Source organism: Spinacia oleracea, chromosome 3 (genome assembly GCF_020520425.1).
Source record: "Spinacia oleracea cultivar Varoflay chromosome 3, BTI_SOV_V1, whole genome shotgun sequence".
NCBI classification, from domain to species: Eukaryota; Viridiplantae; Streptophyta; class Magnoliopsida; order Caryophyllales; family Amaranthaceae; genus Spinacia; species Spinacia oleracea.
The window spans coordinates 26,537,535-26,556,731 of record NC_079489.1 but is presented as its reverse complement, the minus strand read 5'-3'; the positions used below and the strand labels follow the sequence as shown (position 1 = coordinate 26,556,731).

Genomic DNA, 19,197 nt, shown 5'->3' with positions numbered 1-19,197 from the left:
ATGGTTCAAATCTCTAGTTCTAACGTTCTGTTTGGTAGCCGGTAATAAATGATGAGAAATGAGAATAAATCTAAGTATTATTTGACAAGAAAAATAACATCATAATGTCCATGGTATGTTACTTCATAGTTGATGTTTTTCTTCGTAAATTTGCATTTCTAACAAAACCTTGTCTTATAATGGATGATAATAAAAATTTATGTAGAAAAGATTGATAATTTTGAGTGAACTAACATTTCATGTGAATAAATATTGATTATACTTACAAATTTACATACTTTTTCATTCTCATTTACACCCTTTAGAATCTGCTACCAAACGTAAGTTACCCCAAATCCAACATCAATTCACCTATACTACGTAGGATTTTGGAGTTATGATGGGTGATCATAAAAGGACGGCTTTTACGTGGTCGTGGAAGTCCCCAGCAGAGGAAACGGCTGTAGGGCCTGGTGAAAATCAGAGAGGTACTAAGCTGCTTAAGCAAAGCTTTTGATGCGTAGTAGCTTAAGCTGGATAACTTAATTGTACATGTGCACGCCTCTAAAACTGTAAAAACACTCGTCGAGATCTGAAATCATCGAATTCTCATTGAATCCGGATCAAACCTGGAACATTTCTACACAGATCAACACCTTAGATAGATTTGCACAGCATTCTGACATATACTCAAAACCATAAAAAATGGAGTGCTTGATAACATTTTGATTTTGATAAAGTAAAAAGGAATCGTGCCAAATTCTGGACTGTTACAAGTTGCAACTGGTTGTCGCACAAGTTTCACCATAGGCTGAAAAAGGAAACCCAAACCTGATTCAAAACTTTCTAAATAAATTCATTCTATAAGCTTTGTCAGTCTGTTTTACAATTTTACACTTTACAACACAAATGCGTGTGATTCAGGTCCATATGAGCTCACAGAACCTGTTTTTGCTATACTTTGCAGCACTTGACCACATGTACAGGAAAAAATGAAAATTGGAAGTAACAAAAAATTGTTTCAAGAATGCAGAGAATGACCTCTAGCCTTCACAGGAGATACCAAAACCTAGGTGATATTACTGCTATTATTTATTTTGCACCAGAAGACCATTTAGAAGTGGTTGCTCCACATCCACACTTCTCGATACTGAACCTACATTACGGTATTGAGTTCTGTCAAAAACACCAACAAGAAGAAAATTAGTCAAGAGAACCAATATTTGAGAAATACAATTTGCTACTCGAATGTAAATTTGAACCTATATCTTATTGTCCTATAGATGCAGTAAGTAATGCTGCTATCATCTTCTTTTATAACTGACCTTTTCTCTGCTTTATACTTCGTATAAAACAGACCTTTTAGAATCTTCGCTTTTACCACCTTAAGAGTTGTTCTGTCACTACAATTTTCTTTTCCTACCTTCCCCAACCAGCTATCTCCCATGATGTGCAATACCAGGGTTAGATAAGGATTGGTGGTTTCATGAATGAAATATTACTTAATTAAGAAGAGGAGAATGAGGATATTTATGCAGAAAGCAAACCCTCTGCACTTTCATATAGAAGTTTCAAGTTGGCATCCGAAGAGAAAGGACAAGTTAAAGTCAGTCAGGGAGTTTCTTTCTCTTCAAGAAAATAATTGTTTATGAGGAGAATGAACTTAATGGCTCAAACAAATACTCTTCCGACAAGGTCAAAGAATGAAACATTTATTAGGCACGCGAATTCTAGTACACAAAATGTACATTATTTTGCGAGCTAATAAATAAGAGTAAATCATCAACAGTAAGAGACCTTACACTAGTCGATTGAAGTTCTGTGTCCGAATCATCATCATCCTGCAATTAAATCCATAAAATCCTTCATAAGTACGACTCAAGTAAATCAGTATAATGAAGAGAGTGGAGATCTGCAACAACATACCTCAATTAACAAATCCTTTCGTGTAATTAAACCTAATACACGAGAAGGCCGAGGGACAACCAATACATGCCTTAATCCTAATTGGCGGAAGAGATTATAGACCTGAACAAATAGGGTGATGTAAGATTGTGAAAATTAATTTAACTTAACAACAGAAGTTAACTGAAATTATATCTAGATAAGTCAAATTGAGAGGAATCAGAACATTATATAATGATAAAGACAGAAAGAAACAGAAAATGCTACCTTTGTCAAAGACATATCTTCAGGGACTATATACGGTGATGGATTCAAAAAGGGGGCGAGATCTATGTACATGTCTAAGTCATCCTGACTCAGATAAATATCATCAAGGCTAAGGCCTGTACTTGAAACTGGTTTGATAAATTCACTATTGTTATGTCTGCAAAACGAAAGCTTCCATCAGTTTATCAGTTGCACAATAAAAACCAAGGTCTAAGCAGCAGATTATAGCTTGCCTTATTGGGAAGGATCCACCTCTTGAGTCACTAGGCAAAGAGCTATGTTGGAAATCCACCTTGGACTGAAGAAGCACCAAAAAGTGACTGTTGCGCACATCACATCAGTCACAAATTTTTATTTTAATAAAAAAGATGCCCAACAAATATAAAAAGAAAATATAGAAGCAAGAACATATGTACTCATGGCATACCTCCGAAGCATGAGTCCTATAACGAGCGTCTCTCCACTCCTAGTGTGATCTATCACCTAATAGTGATCAAATACAAAAGATAAGTAGGCCAGTTTTAATAGAATTGCTAAAGCCACAAACTCATTCAACTTACAGGAAAGCCATTGTGCTTGTTGCATCTCAGAATAGCAACCGCATCTGAAACCCTGATAACACGGGGAAGACTAACAACCTTCAAGAAGAAATATTAACGCAAATAATTAGCAAAAACTCTCCCAAGACCTATGCATGGCGCAAAGTACTAGGCTGGATCACAGGGGAATTTCCTTATACAGCACTAACCTTTCGAGTCCGACAACCCTCTTTTGCAGTCATCTTCCGCATTTGGTTTTTAGGTCTTGACTCAAGCAAAGGGATACCCCTCAAACGAGCCTGCTCTTCATATAATCCATCATTGAAGGCATCACCAACAGCCTGCACATAATTCCAGATTAGACAATATTTATATGGTACATGACACTCATTCATATGAATGAGCTATGTACAAATTAGTTCATATGAGTGATGGTTCCGTCACACTGCTCAATTACCCAGAGCATCATACCTTTGATATAAGAAGAACTAGCATGATAAGAGGTAGAAACTTCAAATTATTCGAGATTTCGACCATGATGACACAAAGAGACACTGTCACCCGCATTGAGCCTCCTAAAAACGAAGCCGCGCCCAGAAGAGCATATCTGTAACCACAAATTCATATTGCATTAGAGGTGCTACACGAAAGGAGCAAAGTACAACATAGGTTTCTTTAAGGCACATAACTACTCATATCAAGTACTTAGAGGTCGTTTGGTTCACTAAACTGGAATGGATTGGTATGGAACCTCATACCATGGGGGTATGTAATTCATATTATCATACCAGTCTGAATTTATTTGGTTTAGTTTTGGAATGGATTTATCCCATTCATAATTTTTGGTTTAACTTTTAGAATGGAGTACAAAACACCCAAACATGACAGATTTAATTTGTACACGGTAGATCTCAAAATCATGATATATATACATCAATCCTGATAATAACAAGGGAGAAAATTTCAAAATTTTAAAACATAATTTAAAAAATAAATATGGAGTGTAGTCTGCATAATAACAAGAAAAAAAAAGGAAACTACAATCTCAATATCAAAAAAATTCAACCCCTCATTAAAGGAGTTCAATTACAGAGAACTATGAAGGGAAGAAAAATGGAAAGTATCATTTCATCTTACTCCACACTCCATACTCCATTGATAAGGATTCAACAACAATCCAAATCGAATCTAGCCAACAATTCGGATAAAATTCCATTCCAAAAAAAACAAAGAAATGAATCACCCACACCGCCGGAGTAGAAGAATGGACTGACCGGCAATGGTGGCCGGATCTGAAGTGGTGAGAGCTGTCAACCTTGTTAAGTTGCATCTTCTCTCTCCCTTATCTTATGAGTTAGGATTTGTATCTTGGGTGGAAAGGATTGTGAATCCTAGGGGGTGAAGTGGGTATGAGATTCTAGGGAAATGGCGTGGAGTAAGAACCCCCTTGGTATGAGGTTCCACAGTAAATAGCCTCAATCAAACAATAAAATGGATGGAATGGATTATAACTTCATCCCAACCCATTCCGAAAGGTCCAACCAATGTTACCTAATCCTCTAATCAGCCCACGAACCGCGAACCGAAAAAGCGAATTACAACATCAAAATGGTATAATTTTGGTCTAATTTAGCAAATTAGGTAGCGAATTGAGAACCCGTACCCAATCTCATAATAGCGAACCAGGTAACACTGGGTCCAACCAAACAGGCCCTTAGAAGATAATTGGCATGGATTCTCTCGACAAGAATTCAGACATTCATTCAAAGCATTGAGAAGCATAAACAAAAACCAATCAACCTTATCCTCCCATAAACCTGCCTAAAGGACAAGATAGGAGGTAAGATTTACAGAGTGTTACTATCAAGAGATCATGAAGTAAGAGAACGGTATTAGTTCAGATAGGTAAGTCACTGACTGCCGCCGAACATCATGACAGTGGTCATTACTACATTGATATTGTTCACTTAAATCCAAACCTGAAAAGGAGTGATTATTTCATCTCCATTTCAAGGTACACTATTTAAAATTGAGAATCCAGAGTGCATTGATGGAGAAGCTACAATGACGATTGAAAATAATTCATCAAACACAGGTATGCAACGCTTAGGTTGGAGAAAGTCAAGGAAAATTTAACACTCTTTTTTCCGGAAGACGTCCATGGTTCCCCTCAGGTTTAGCAAATTATTATTTCAGTTTGTTACACTCAAGTATGCCTGGAAAAATACAAAAACTTATTATCTCATTTGCTTCACTGTTCCCAAAAGATCACACTTGTAATTAACCACACTAAATCAAATGTACATCCAAATCCTATGACTCAAAATTGAACTTGTATGCCTCAAACGAACAATACTGCAAGCAAGGAACTATCCCAAGCCAGCAATCATAATAATTACTCAGTTGTTTCAGAAGGAAGCCAGGGGCAGCTAAGCAATCAAGGAGAGGTTAGTTACAGCTTTTTGAGGAAGGGCAAGAGGGTCTTTCATGAGGAAGTTAGTCAGAGAAGTCGTGATCAGCAAGAAAAGGAGGCAATCTACAGTAATAAATAGGGAAAATGCTTGCATTGTGGCTTATGCTGAATTGTTGTGAGAGAAACTATATTAGGTGGACACCCCCCAAGTGGGGGTAGATTGTAACTAGTGTATAATTGTATATGACACATCGATCATCTAACATAAACTTCTACCTAGCTTTCCCTAAATTCTTCTTTCTTCTTCTTTTTCTACTTAAATGCATTAATTGCCTTAAAATGTTAAACTATGGGGCAAGTAGCAAATAAGCCCCAAAACTTTGGTGTGATGTGCAAATTAACCGCATACCATCAATTGAAACAAATTAGTCCCATAACTTTTCCCCAATGTGCGACCCACATCTAATCAACATCTACCAGGATAATCTCACAATAAAACACAAATCTTACCTGAAAACCAAGGTGGAAGATTTGAAAACATTTTTTCTTCCAAACTAAATTGCAGCTCTAATATTTGTTATCATCGACCTATCCCTTCTCTTTCCTTCCCATCAAAATATACTAGTGTTTATGCACGCGATGTGTGCGTGGCATTTAATATGAATACTGTAAATTTATAAACCAAAGGTCAAACGGAGTATATTGCTTAAATAAATGGAAAGATAGTACATTTTTGGTTTGAAATGACATTTTCTAGAAATAGATGTTTTCCTTTTCCATTTAAGCAAATTTAACATGTTAGTAAAGGTATAATACGTATTTTAGCGGTGGATACCAAAAAGTCAAAGACATCAAGAGTTCCTTTAATAGAATAGAGATTGTCTCCGAAGCTTCCTCAACTTCGTCAAAGATTCCAAATAATCATTAATTTATAAATTTATTATTCGATCGTCCTAATACAAAATCATGATTGTAGAGGATATAATTTGTCTAACTTTGCTGTTGTAGAGATTATCTATTAAGGGAGTACTTCAATTCAACTGGGATTATTTTAATTATTTTCTATTTTCGAATTAGGTTTTCTTAAACTCGTCAATGAACTCATTGAAGGGGGGGAGAGGGAAAGACTGATTTTTCACATGCTGAGGAGAGAAAGACACATGTTAATTACCTGGGAATTAGAGACTTAAGGGAGAAGCATCACATGTGAGGTTTAGGATGTTTGACATTTAATTTTTAGTACTCTGCAATCACAGTTTTCCGGTGAGTTTTAAACTTGGCCAATTCAACCGTACAAAGCCAACATTTACTGCATGTCGGTCTATTTAGTTTTACACAAATAAAAATTCTATTAGATACCAAGAGCCTTGTTCAACCATACTGTATGTCGGTCTATTTAGTTTTAAACTTGGCCAGTTCAACCATACAAAGCCAACGTTGTTAGTGGACCAATTTCTTCAGTTGCATTTAGTACTCGCCAACAAATAGTTTGAGCCTCTGTGGTGACTCTGGTTAGTAAAGAAGGTCAAAGTACAGGATTCCAAAGGCACATAAAGTGTTCTCTGCATTTTGAAACTTTGATATTTCTAAGGCATATAAGTGTTCTCTGCATTTTGAAACATTGATAATCATAGAGTCCAGCATGTTAACTTGATGTCATTGCATTTTCAGCCCAAATTAACATGACTTCAACATCATTCACAGCACCAACATCAATGTTGTATCAACATTATCCCAAGGCCTCTACAGAAGCTTTTCCCTAGGGTAGAGGTACAGGGGGCAGGGGATAAGATTTAAGAAACTTTACCCTCCATAGTCAAAGTGGTTGACACCAATTGGCCTTTAGATAGGACATGGCCTTTAAGTACTTCACATGTTAAAAGAAAATCTAATGATCTTCCATGGGTGCATGACTTTTGTCTCTTGTTTATCCAGAAACATAGGCAGAAGTAACAGAAAAAAGAAAGAATACTCACGTGCCCTCTTCTATGTTCGGCTTTTTGTAGAAGTTGACAACAAACATGCCAACAAGACGACCATAAGTTGATCCAATCATTATTCCAGGAACAAACTGACCAGCAGGAACGGCTGTTCCAAATGTGACCACTGCCAGAGTGTAGAACATGACCTGCAAAGCATAAGAAAAGTAATAAATTGCCAAAAGACAGCTATATTAAGCACAAAGGTATATAAGAAAATTAAGACTTCGTTTGTATTTTATCTCGTTGAAATAACATTAAGTTAAAGTATATCGATTTTGAAATTGTGCAAGCCATCCCAGCCCCTGCAATGAGAATTGGTTTTGTATTGCCAATTTGCCACAAAATATTAATAGAGCTGGTTGGAAGGGAATGGATAGAGCTAATAGTCTTATAGCAACCCATTCATAATTTTATTTCATTTAACCATACCCTTGGAGACGGAGGGGCGGGGGGTTATCAAGTATGGTGAAAGGCAGCTAAACAGAACATCTAAAGAATACTTTAAAAAAAATTGAAAAGAGGGAGAGAACCTATCTTAAAATGGAAAAAAAAAAACCCACATCTTTTTAAACAAACAACAAAACGAATATAAAGTAACACTTCCCAAAAAGAAAAGATAAACTCTATGCCGTAGTAGACCTTATATCTGTTACGCCCATTCAATATCAAGAAAACTTAACCACGCTATTTCATGTAGGTGACGATAGCCGAACAATGACTAAAAAACAAGTAAGCAACTAAACATAGCAGAAGATCGTATCCGCAGAAGGACAAAGGAACTTTTAATTCATTTGTCAGGAACAAATCATGCCAAAGTGACGACCCCGTATTTTCCCCATACTTGCTCCTCATTTTCCTTGCTTATGAGCTATGACCCCTTTTTTGGACACAATTTATCTATTTGGGCTCACCTTCCCCCCTCTCTTATCATTAGTACATATTTACTTCATATGGGTCTTCATTTTATTTTTAATACGGGGTATCTTTTAATAAGGAAGTATTTTATCAAAAGTCAAAAAGAGGAATACAGCAAGTAGACAAGCTGTCTTCGAGGAAACCGAGAACGTAAACAAATTATTTACAAGTTAGCCTGCTTCCTCTGTATCATCTTAGTGGGATATAGCTTAAAAGCCCCAGCTGACTTGCCCATGAAGTAGAAAATGCCCCACATTAAAGAATGCTATTTGGACGCTTAGAGGATTGAAATTTTTAAATGCCCTACTTAACAGGACTTTTTCTCTCAGCTTTAAACCAAGGTATATAAAATCCTCATGTTCCCATTCAGGAGAAGATTAACAACATAAACAAGAAAACATATTAGAAATAACGTACCAAAAAGGTTAACAAGCTTTGAGCACTGTACTCATGAATCGTTTTGGCACTAAATAAATTCCTTATAGCATCATCCTGCATTGAAAAGAAGTGATGTTGGAATAATGGAATGAGCGAGAAGCAACAAGTGAGAGTAAGAGGACTTCCAAATCATCTAATCACCTGAGTGTTGAAGAAAATGGTTGCTAGATCATTGTATTCCTTGTCACCACGACAGTAAAACTACAAATGACAAACAAAATAAAATTATATAAAGGTGTTTAAAGGCTACAGCAGAACATGTTTTAACCAAATTTCATCATGCTGAGACAGTTTTAATTTTCATATTCTTAACACCACTCTAGCCCTAACATTTTCCTTATGCATCCTGCTTGCCTTTCAAAGTGATTCACCAAAGGAAAATCATCTTAATCATCACTCCCTTAAATGGACTGTCGATTCACCTATTATACATTGATGATGGTATCCTCTTATGTTACTCAGGCTTTTCATTTAGCCTCAACTCCTCAATTACCATGTCTCCACACTCCAAAATGCTGTGAGCACTTGATACTTAATCTTAGACAAAAAATTGTAATTTTTTATAAAATTGCCAACTTTGAAGACATACTATACAGGCACTGCCTCACTGGGTGAGTTTGAATAACATAGCTCCAGGTCAACCTTGATTTCTTGGGGTTAACCACACTAGACAAATAGGAATAGCCAAGCAAAAATCTCTGAACTCCCTATCATGGTTTTAAAACTTAGCTTAATCAATTCAAGGGTCAATTTATTTTAATATTGTTATTTCAGTCACCTCCTTCACCCTCTTCTAGGAACCTAAAGGGGGATACTCACTATGTTCCTTTTTGTTGTTACACTTTCTGTTTTAACAGGTTCCTCTTTGTTGCTTACACTTTCACTTTATACACTTTTGTTCCAACTTTCTCTTAAACTAAAACAAACCCCGAAATGGAATACTCTCTCCTACATTTTCTTACACAAACCTTTAGTTTTATAAGGCGCGAGAGCACCAAGGCGCATAAGTTACTGGAGCCTAGGCGCAAGTGTGTGCCTTTCCTAGGTGAGGCGCACCAAAAGTGCCGAAAACCTTAGAAATAATTTCTGAAATATATTTTGTACCCAGAACAACATAATAATTATATTAAAAACATATAAACTGACAAGGGGAGCTGAATTTGTTTCGGATACGGGGGGGCAGCTTTGCTTTTTATTTTTTTATTTTTATTTTACTTGTTTTTTGGGTAAGTATAGTTATAAAATACTAAGAAGAAACTTAAAAAATAAATCAGAAGGGGTCGTCATTTTCAGTGACTAATCTGACTATCAGTAAAAATACTAGGGGAGACAACAAAATAAAAATTATAACAAAATAAAAGACAAACCCCTTATATAACACTCTCTAACCTACCAACGTTGGTATTTGAAACCAATAAAAAGAACAGAGGGAGTAGGTTCTTTGGAAACAGGGAGTTGTCTTTCAAAGAGAATTGTGATGGCTAAGGTCTCTATTGTGGTTTTATGATCCAAACTACAGTACTAAACAATTTTATTACTCTTCACAATTTAAATATGATTAATACCAGCACAACTGCACAAGTGCACAACCAGCCCTATCTCACTCGCAAAACTCTTTTATAGTAACTGGCAACCTCAAACCTAAAATATATGTGTCACAATCCAGACTCTGGGCACCCAAAACAGGAACTCAATTTGGTATATGCAATTGGCTAGATAATGTTTTTTTTTCTTAAGCCCCAAACTGAATCATGTAATTTTTTTTAAAACCCATCAAAACATTTTTTAAGGAAATACATCTAACTTATGACATTAAATTTGGGTTTAACTCTAATACTGATGATATTTTACTAAATTCTTTCAAGAAAAGTTATATTTTACTATTTTACATGGACAAGGGTACGAGTATTATCGGATACGGGTACAGATCCCAGTGTCCGTTACAACATTTTTGAAAAATATGGATACGGGGAGACCGTCCTTATTTCGGACACGGGACGTGGATACATCATTTATAAAAAAAAAATATTACAAATTTTATTATATATTTTATTTGACAGGATTAATTTAAATAAATTTATTTCTATTAATATGTTTGTTTTTTTCAAGTATAGTGTTTCTACGCATGAGTTTGTTAAATATGGGCTCCTAGAAGCAGCTTCCATCCTCATGTTCCCAACCCACAAATAACAGTTATTATTAATTTTGGCCCAACACACAACCCAAACCAAGAGCACTTGTGAGTTGCGGGACTTGTGACTGGCTGACTGTCCCAAACCCTAGCAGTCACGTGCAAACAAAGTAAAAGGTCAATGAATTTTACAGCCTGTCATCTTCTTCCATTGAGAGGAGAGAGAATATGTATCACAATTCACATGCACCGGAGAAGGCAACCGGAGCTCCGTCCATCTCAATCTGCCTTAAAGACCGATTCGCGTCGAGATCTCCTTTCCCTCACTAAGATTTTTAGTTTGTATGGAGAGCCGTATCCGAGTGTTAATTTCCGTACTTGACCCGTATTTCGTACCTGAATCCGTGTTGGGTCGTGTCAACATGGGTAAGACGAAGAGAAATTTTCCATGTCCGAGTAACATTGTATTTTATTAAGTTAAAAATAATAGATGTCGAAAACTAAAACCGGTATCAAACAGTTTTATTTTCTGAAGTATATTTTTGTAGCCTAAAGTCCAAACTAGAAAAAAATTAAGTCAAATTTTTTTAATATACATCTTTTTTTTACTTTAAATTTAAGTTTAAACTCTAAAAACTACTCCCTCCGTCCCGGAATACTCGACCCGGTTTGACCGGCACAGAGTTTAAGGGACTTGAATTGACTTATTTAATTTAATAGGTAGTAGTTGATAGTGGGGTATTATTTTAATGTAGATAGTGGGAGGTGGGTTAAGAGGTGGGGTTGGGGGAGAGTAGGGGTTGAATTTTTAATTATTTTTTGTATGGAGTATGGGGTAGGTGGGTTAATATGGGTGGAGTGAGAAATAATATAATATTATTAGAATATTTCCATTTCTAGAAACAGGTCAAGTATTAAGGGACGGCCCGATAAGGAAAACAAGTCAAGTATTCCGGGACGGAGGGAGTACTCCGTAATTATATTTACTAAATTCTTTCAAGAAAAAATTATTTTTCTAAGTTAAAAATAATAGGATGACAAAAATTAAAACTGTTTGCTAAAGTTAAAAATAATAGGATGACAAAAACAAACTTTTATCAAACGGTTTTATCTCCGATTCCAAATTTTAGGAATAGTTTCTGGTTCCAATATTGTTATACCTATTTTGTATCCAAATTATAAATATCTGATCAGGTACCCAGTCTTCTTCCCCCCTAGTGCAGGCCTGCAGGGTATTTTAAAACCTCTTTCAATTCGAAAAAAGAAAGAAATGAGACCACTCTAAACCTTTTAATACCTTTTTCCACTTAGCTGATGTTAAGTCCCCTTCTGCCCCCTTAACTGGTCAAACAACCTCCAAAAAAAGAGGAGAAAGACAGTTCCCGTAAAACTCACTAAGCTCCACAATCAATTCACATTTAATTGTGTAAAATTCACAGCATATAAGCAAACAACAGAAGGGACTCTTTTTGTTTTTTTTAGGAGTTGTTCTTTTTTTAGGGACAAGGACAAAGGATGCCGTATTCCCATGCTAGAAAGTAGTGTTCAACCACCAAGAAATAGTAATTCCTAGATACAGCCATCATAATCTTCATACTAGGTAAAATATGTATGCCAAGCAACCGTTAAATATTTATCACTAAGCAATAAGCTCATATTTATCACTAAGCAATAAGCTCATAGAATTTTGCTTATCAACATACAAATCAACTATATATTTAGTTGCTGTAAATTCCATTTCAAATTATAGATTAAATAAAATGATGCCAAGAACTTTCTTTAAAAACGGGATTAAAGCTTCAGAAATCAGAAATGTAGACTGAATGAAAAAGATGACAGAGTACTTACATTTACATAATTCCCATACATTCCTGGCGGATTGGGACATTCAACCTCCGAAGCAGGACAGGGGCTGCATTTTCTTAGAAGTGGTAACCCAAAAGAAATTGCAGAAGTAATTACTGATATAAGGCAGACTTCAATGATCTGTAAGTGAAAAGAGCATGTTAATGAGAATTTAAGAATTACTCAAGAAGTAAGAGGTGAGGATTCCCAGAACAGAACATTTTATATACCATAAAGAGCAACAATAACCTACTTTAACTCGTGTCCCTTTCTTGTGCAAATAATTGCGGCGCCAATAAGTTATATAACGTGTAAGTTGGTTGAATAACGCCCCTGTGAAATTTCAGCAGTTGTCACAAGATAAGAAAAATACAATTCCTGTCCCGTACAGAATATGGAACAAATAGGATACATTAAATAGCACATACTCACCGAGAAGACCACCTATCACCCCAATAACTGCCATTGGCAATAACTCCGCAAATGAGTAATCCTCTTGACCACTATAAAAAATGGCTTTGTTAGAAACCAGCAGATAAAAGGAAGAATTTATAACAGGAAATCTGAGATAAATTGAGGTTCTAACTCTGAAATGTCCCATATTATGAAGCCACCAGCACCAAAGTGTCCGCATTTTCCACTCTTGCACCATGCCATTGCGGTACGTACAACAACCGCAACAACAGCAGAAGTGAAAAAGACACGCCACATAAGCTGACTTCTCCACCTTCAAAAGAGAAAAAATGGTAAAATAATATGTAGTTTACGTGTAGATGGAAGTGCAAACCATCTAAATGTACACAATCATGGAGTCAGCAGGCTGGAGTTAAGAAGATCACTATACCACGAAGTAACCTCCTCGAGTGCAAACAAGACACCCCCAACAGGAGCTCTAAAAGCAGCTGCAACTCCAGCTGCACATCCACAGGTAACCTTTTCGAAAAATGACAAAAAATATAGTGATTAGTGAAGAAATTTCAATGTATACATTCAAAATATTAGAACATTACCGAATATTATATTTGAGCACTGGCCAGCAAAGAACATCAATGACGAGTAAATTTACGTACAAATACAACGACAAAAGCTTTATTCTTCTCTCTGCTATGACCTACTTAGGGATTGCATAACTTCCGAAGTTAAATTTCTCATAAAAGTTGCCTAATATTCAAAGAAGTTGTGTAGGGAAATATTTTGCATACAAGTACACAATGGCCCAGTGCCAATGGCCCAACCCAAACCCAATTTCAACCCCGAAAACGACTTAAACTAAATTAACATGAATTCAACCGGATAGACAGAGAAAAGTTACATTTAGCCACTTATTCAGCACTCCTATCTCAAAGATATTGTCCATCACTTTATTTTGGTTAGTTTCATCTTGATTAATAAATGCATACACCCGATCAACTTTCTCCATTCCCACTATACGACCAACTATAACTTAATTTATCACTCATTGATGTACAACTTGACATTTAAGAAAAGTTAAATGGAGAATATCTTCAAAGCAAAGGGAATAATATTCTAAAAGACAAGTTGATGTCGGCAGTCCCAAGTTCCCAACTATGTTGGCTTTCTTTGAACGGTCCCAGCTTCCTATTAGTTTAGAAGTTAGAACACTCCCTTGGTACCTTGGAGGCTTGAAAAATCACGACGAATCTTAATCTTCAAAATATCTAGAAACGGCTTAATTCACATATTTAGCACCAGTATGTTACTCGGACTCGGGTACGGGTGTCGGACACGGGTATGGATCCGAGTGTCGGACCCGGTAAAGTTAAAATTTCAAGACATGGGACCCTGTCCAAATTTTAGACACGGGTATGGGGACATGGAAAAAAGTTACTAGAAAAATTAATAAATTAAAGTAAAAGAAAATAAGAATTAATTTCTTTTGAAAAAAAGAATTGAAAAAGTTTTCTGAAAGCAGCCCCATGCTTTAAACAAAAAACAAAGTGAATTTTATTCCTAATTATCAGATCTAGGGTTAATTAAAACTAGATTGGAAATTTTCTTAAAGCAGGGGCTGACCAGCCATGTCTGACTGGGCGGTCAAGGATACGGTACGGATTCCATACCCGGATCAGCGTGCTGGGTCGACACGGGTATGATCCCAAAAGAGGAGTGTCGAAGTAACACTCTACACCACTCTTATATTAAGTGTCACTTTTACTGTATATGAAGTTTATCCATGAATAATTGAAAATGGTTGACCAATTTCTTTCTTATCCTTTATCTCTTCCCTTGGCCTAAAGCTAAAATTTTTGGTCACTAGTTTCAATTACGCATTGTCCACAATTTCAAACTATCTCAAATGGGGACCCCATTAGTTCGTACCAATTGATGTCCTCCTATGTCACCCTTCTCTCTGCTCTCCAGACCCCTCATCCCTTAAAATAAAACTTCCACCACAAAAATCATCCGTCTTAATACCACATGATCAAATGTTCGTGAACTCATACATCCATAATAACTACCAAATAATGGTGTGAGACTAGAATGTTATTTGGAGAAAGTATAGGGATTATGTTAAACCCAAGTAGATTAATGAATAACCAGTTTCTTGAGCAAAGAGGATTGATCCTTTTAAATGAGAAAATATAACCCAAACAGAGAGTGAGAGAGGGAGAATCAAACAACATGCTCATGTTACTTAAATGTAAGAAAATGTAGATGCCTATCTAGACAAACAAAGCAGAGTTCTGAAATAGAGGATGATTCAACTTTCATAAGTCAATATACTTACGAGATCCCGACGATCTCTATCACTATTAAAACCTTGAAGCCATCTGGAACTTAAATGGTACTTTGTAGATCCACCCTGAAATCAAACATCCAAATTTAGTGTTAAATATGAGGCTTCTTAAAAACAAAATATACATACAACAGCTACCTAAAATAGTGGTGAGAGTGGTGAACAAACAGAGCCCATTTTGGCTAGATCAATGATCAATCTAGTTCAAGATAGGTTTTTGTACACTATTTTATCTCAAAATCAAGGAAAACAAAAATATTCTTTCCTTATACACATTCAGATCCCCCCCCCCCCCCCCCCCCACACACACACACACACAAATAGAAAAAAAAAGTTCATTTTACAGTCAACCTAGAACTAAATAAAACACCTGAAGTTGGATTCTAGTCCATGGAGAATGCAAATACCAAAACCCAAGACCAAAGTCATCAGAATTTTGGGGAAATTAGAAGATATCCATCCATGGCAGAAAGCGAACGTGTATTTCCATGGACAGCAAAAGAACTAGTCATGAAGTTCAGTTTTTTTCAACCCACATGCAGGCAAGGTCTTCATAAGAAATTTAAGTTGGAATAGTAAATGTAAGACCAATGTACCGGGGTACAAAATTATAGCTATTTTTTTAACACATACCTGTCCCAGGAGTGAAGCTATACAAGCACCAATATGAACAAGAGGGCCTTCTTTACCAAGAGCTAATCCACCTCCTACTGAACCAATGCTTCCAAAAATCTACAAAAAAGTTTTGAACAAAATTGAAGAGAAAATGATGATATTGAGGTCATAAGATTACACACTGGACAACAGAATGAAAGACATGAAATGGTATAGAGATGTTTCATACCTTACCAACTAAAGTTCTAAATAAAAGTATGCCATGGACATCAATTCCTGCAAAACGCATTCAGAATTGTGATTTGAGTATTTACGTAATGAGATTACAGTTGAATTTGCAGAATTTGATGGATACAAACTACTCACCATTCAAGTAGCCCTTTATTTCTGGAATACCAGATCCAGCTGCAGCTGGCGCAAAACGGGTAACTATATATACAGAGGAAAAAACTAGAGCTAAATTGAAAATTACATAAACCAGTAGTCCAGCTAGATATGACTTCTGAATTATTGCAAATGTCAATGCGAATTTCCACCCAGCAAAGTTTTCAACAGAGATATTTATAAATATAGCAGCAAGTCCCGTGCCTGACAATCACAAAGAGGCGTAAGCATCAACAAGTTAATAAAGTTCCATGATTCAATAAAGAAATTCCTTCAAAATTTTAAGTGCATAAATGCAACAAGCAACCACTAAAATTTTAAGTGCATAAATGCAACACATCAATTGAGTTACTAGCTCAAAACAATGAAAGAAAACATAATGTATCTGAAACCAGGTTTTTGCATAGAAGGGTTGCTAGTGCTCGGATTGAGGGTGTTACAACTCGACCAATTTGCAGACCAGTATCCTCCATTAAGCGGAATTGGCAATTTGGTATGGAAAAATAGTTTTCCAACAGACTTGTGGTGTGGTTTAATGGGGTACGCTAATTTACTAGCAGGCAAGCATTTTGCAATTGTTATATGTGATGAATGTCAATTTAGTTTGCTGATTAACTTATTGGTTTGAGGATCATGATGCAATTAAGGAGGCATCACAAGGATCTAACTTGCCCTTACCGGAAAAGAGACAAGAATCAACTCGACGCTCCCAACGCCAACAACACCCTCGGAAGGAAATCCAGCAATGGGAAATGCCAAGACCCTAGCACCCTACGCCGTTAATTGTAAGGAAAAAATCCATTCACAAAGTAGCCAAAAAAGGCCAAATCGAGCAATTAAAGAAATTTTAAATACCCTGTCCGTCTCTACAAGATTTCCCCTTACACAAAAAATGGTTGTCCTAAAAGATTGCTCTATACCTTGGTTTATGTCCTCACCAGTGTATAAAAAGCGCAAGGCGCACTAAAGCGATAAGAGTCTTAGAGCCTAAGCGCAAGGTGCACGCCTCATCGAAGTGAAGCGCACTTTCAAATTAAAGGTTTCTTTACTATTATGCATATTTATCTGACTAAAATAGAGTATTAAACCACACAAAAAAAAATTGAACATATTTGCTTCCTCGTTACTCTTTACTTTAACAAAAATAAAGCATATAACATAGTGTTTATCATGCACTATCCACTAGAAAACAAATATACTATAAACATCGTTGGTTGTTGTCTTCTTCTTTTTCCTTTTCATTTGGACTATTGACCACTTCCAAATGCTAAAGTTACTATTGTGTGCTCCAACACATAGTAACAACATCAAAACAAGAAGATTCCAACATAAAATAAAAATAGAAAAAAGAATTTCAATGAAGTGCAAAAAAACACGCTTCAATGCGCTTCTTCCAAAACACTTTGCCTAGGACTAATTAAGCGCTTTTTCATACACTGGTCCTCACATGTCTCTCCTAACATGCTATTATTTAATGTAGGTTAAAGACAAACCTACCGACCCACTTGCTTTTGTTTTGCCCGACTTAAAAAAAGTGAATAAAAGCATTTGGGCAATCTTTTAGGGACGGAGGGCGTAGAATACATCCTCTAAAGCCTGCATATATTTTTATACTGTAATTCACTGACATAGGGGTGCTACTTACCATGATCCTATAGCTAAGTATGACATCTTTAAGTGTACCGAATAGAACACCATATAAGTCAGCTAGTGAATTAGGGAACTTAGATTATGTAGGGGAACTGGGGAAGGATGAGGGTCGCTTAAATTAGGGAACTTTAGTTAGGAATAATTAGTTAAGTGAATATAATGTACTTTCAAACAAAAGCTTAGCTTAACTAATATGATCAGAAATCATACGCTAGTATAAAAACGCATGATCAATTTGAAGTAAATTCTAGACGAAAGCAACAAAACTCACCAATGCCGATCAACAAAGCGAGAAACCACTTCAACGACACTTGATAACTAACAAACAATCTCCCTCTCTTTTCCTACCAGGAAAAAAAAAAAAAAAAAATCTCCATTAAAGCAGGCTCATTTAATAAATTGCACAATGAAATCCCCAATATAAAAAGTGAGAAAACGAACCTGTTCTTCTCGATAAGCATAATTTTCGATAACTTCGTAATCAAGGCTTTCGACACCATTAGAATCACTCTTCTTAGAAATACCAACCTCATCCAATTCTCCCTCCTCCGAATTCGGAAGGCGAGACCACACCAGTTTCGCAGTTTCCATACCGTTTTGGAAATGATTGGACAACATTTCCTTGGATTTTACCAATCCTTAAACCCTAATTTCCCAGCTTTCTTCTTCAAAAATCAAATTAAGCTACTTTTTGGGATAATTGATCCGTGATTTTACCATTAGAGTTAGGAGAGCAGAGATCGAAAGAGCTGCAATAGTTCGACAATCGAATCAGGTTCGAAAATTTTGAATTGAATTTAGGTTGAATGATAGTGTAATTTTGAGAGGAAAGCCGTAAGCTGAAGCAGGCCAAGCCGCAATTCGTAGGCGATCTCTTGGTCTCCTCGATCCGTGGTTAGGCTGTCCGCTCTCTTTTTGGAGTTTTGGTGCTTCGTAATGATGACGAAAATTGAGGCTTACGCATTGTCAAGTATTCCGAACTCTTTTTTCTTTTGGAAAAATTGATACCAATAACATTATTTCAGGACCTTATTACTTATTTCAGATTTGATTTGATCAGATCAGATCAGATCAGAAAAAATAAGTTCATATCAGATCAGAAAAAATAAGTTCAGACTAGATCAGATCAGACCAGATTACTATTATTATTAGTATTATTTTATTTTATTATTATTATTATTATTATTATTATTATTATTATTATTGGTATATGTTTATATCATTGTTATTATATTTAATATTTAGGCACGTTTGCCAATGGGCGATTTCAAACCTTAATATCTCCAATTATGGATAAGAAAACATTATAAAAATTTGATATTTAAAAAATATTTACCAAGACGAATCCAACAAGACCCCACACGACTATGTTTTTT

General features: G+C 35.9%; 1 protein-coding gene across 2 annotated transcripts; it reads right to left on the bottom strand.

The window, feature by feature from the left end:
• Window positions 1-811: 811 nt before the first annotated feature.
• Window positions 812-18,771, bottom strand: LOC110798313 (chloride channel protein CLC-d). Of its 2 annotated transcripts, none has more exons than XM_022003488.2 (23): window positions 18,263-18,771; window positions 18,093-18,165; window positions 16,154-16,375; window positions 16,017-16,063; window positions 15,806-15,904; window positions 15,164-15,238; window positions 13,259-13,347; window positions 13,001-13,141; window positions 12,847-12,917; window positions 12,668-12,747; window positions 12,418-12,555; window positions 8,580-8,639; window positions 8,418-8,492; window positions 7,080-7,231; window positions 3,162-3,297; window positions 2,900-3,031; window positions 2,712-2,789; window positions 2,579-2,634; window positions 2,385-2,471; window positions 2,152-2,308; window positions 1,906-2,007; window positions 1,777-1,820; window positions 812-1,155 (listed from the first exon to the last, which is right to left on the bottom strand). In XM_022003488.2, the coding sequence occupies exons 1-23, from the start codon at window positions 18,437-18,439 to the stop codon at window positions 1,068-1,070; spliced, it is 2,379 nt and encodes a 792-aa protein (XP_021859180.1). In that variant the 5' UTR covers window positions 18,440-18,771; the 3' UTR covers window positions 812-1,067. The 2 variants fall into 2 exon arrangements, with proteins under 2 accessions (XP_021859180.1, XP_021859181.1); XM_022003489.2 differs by having other exon boundaries at window positions 1,782-1,820; window positions 18,263-18,770.
• Between the last annotated feature and the right edge of the window lie 426 nt (window positions 18,772-19,197).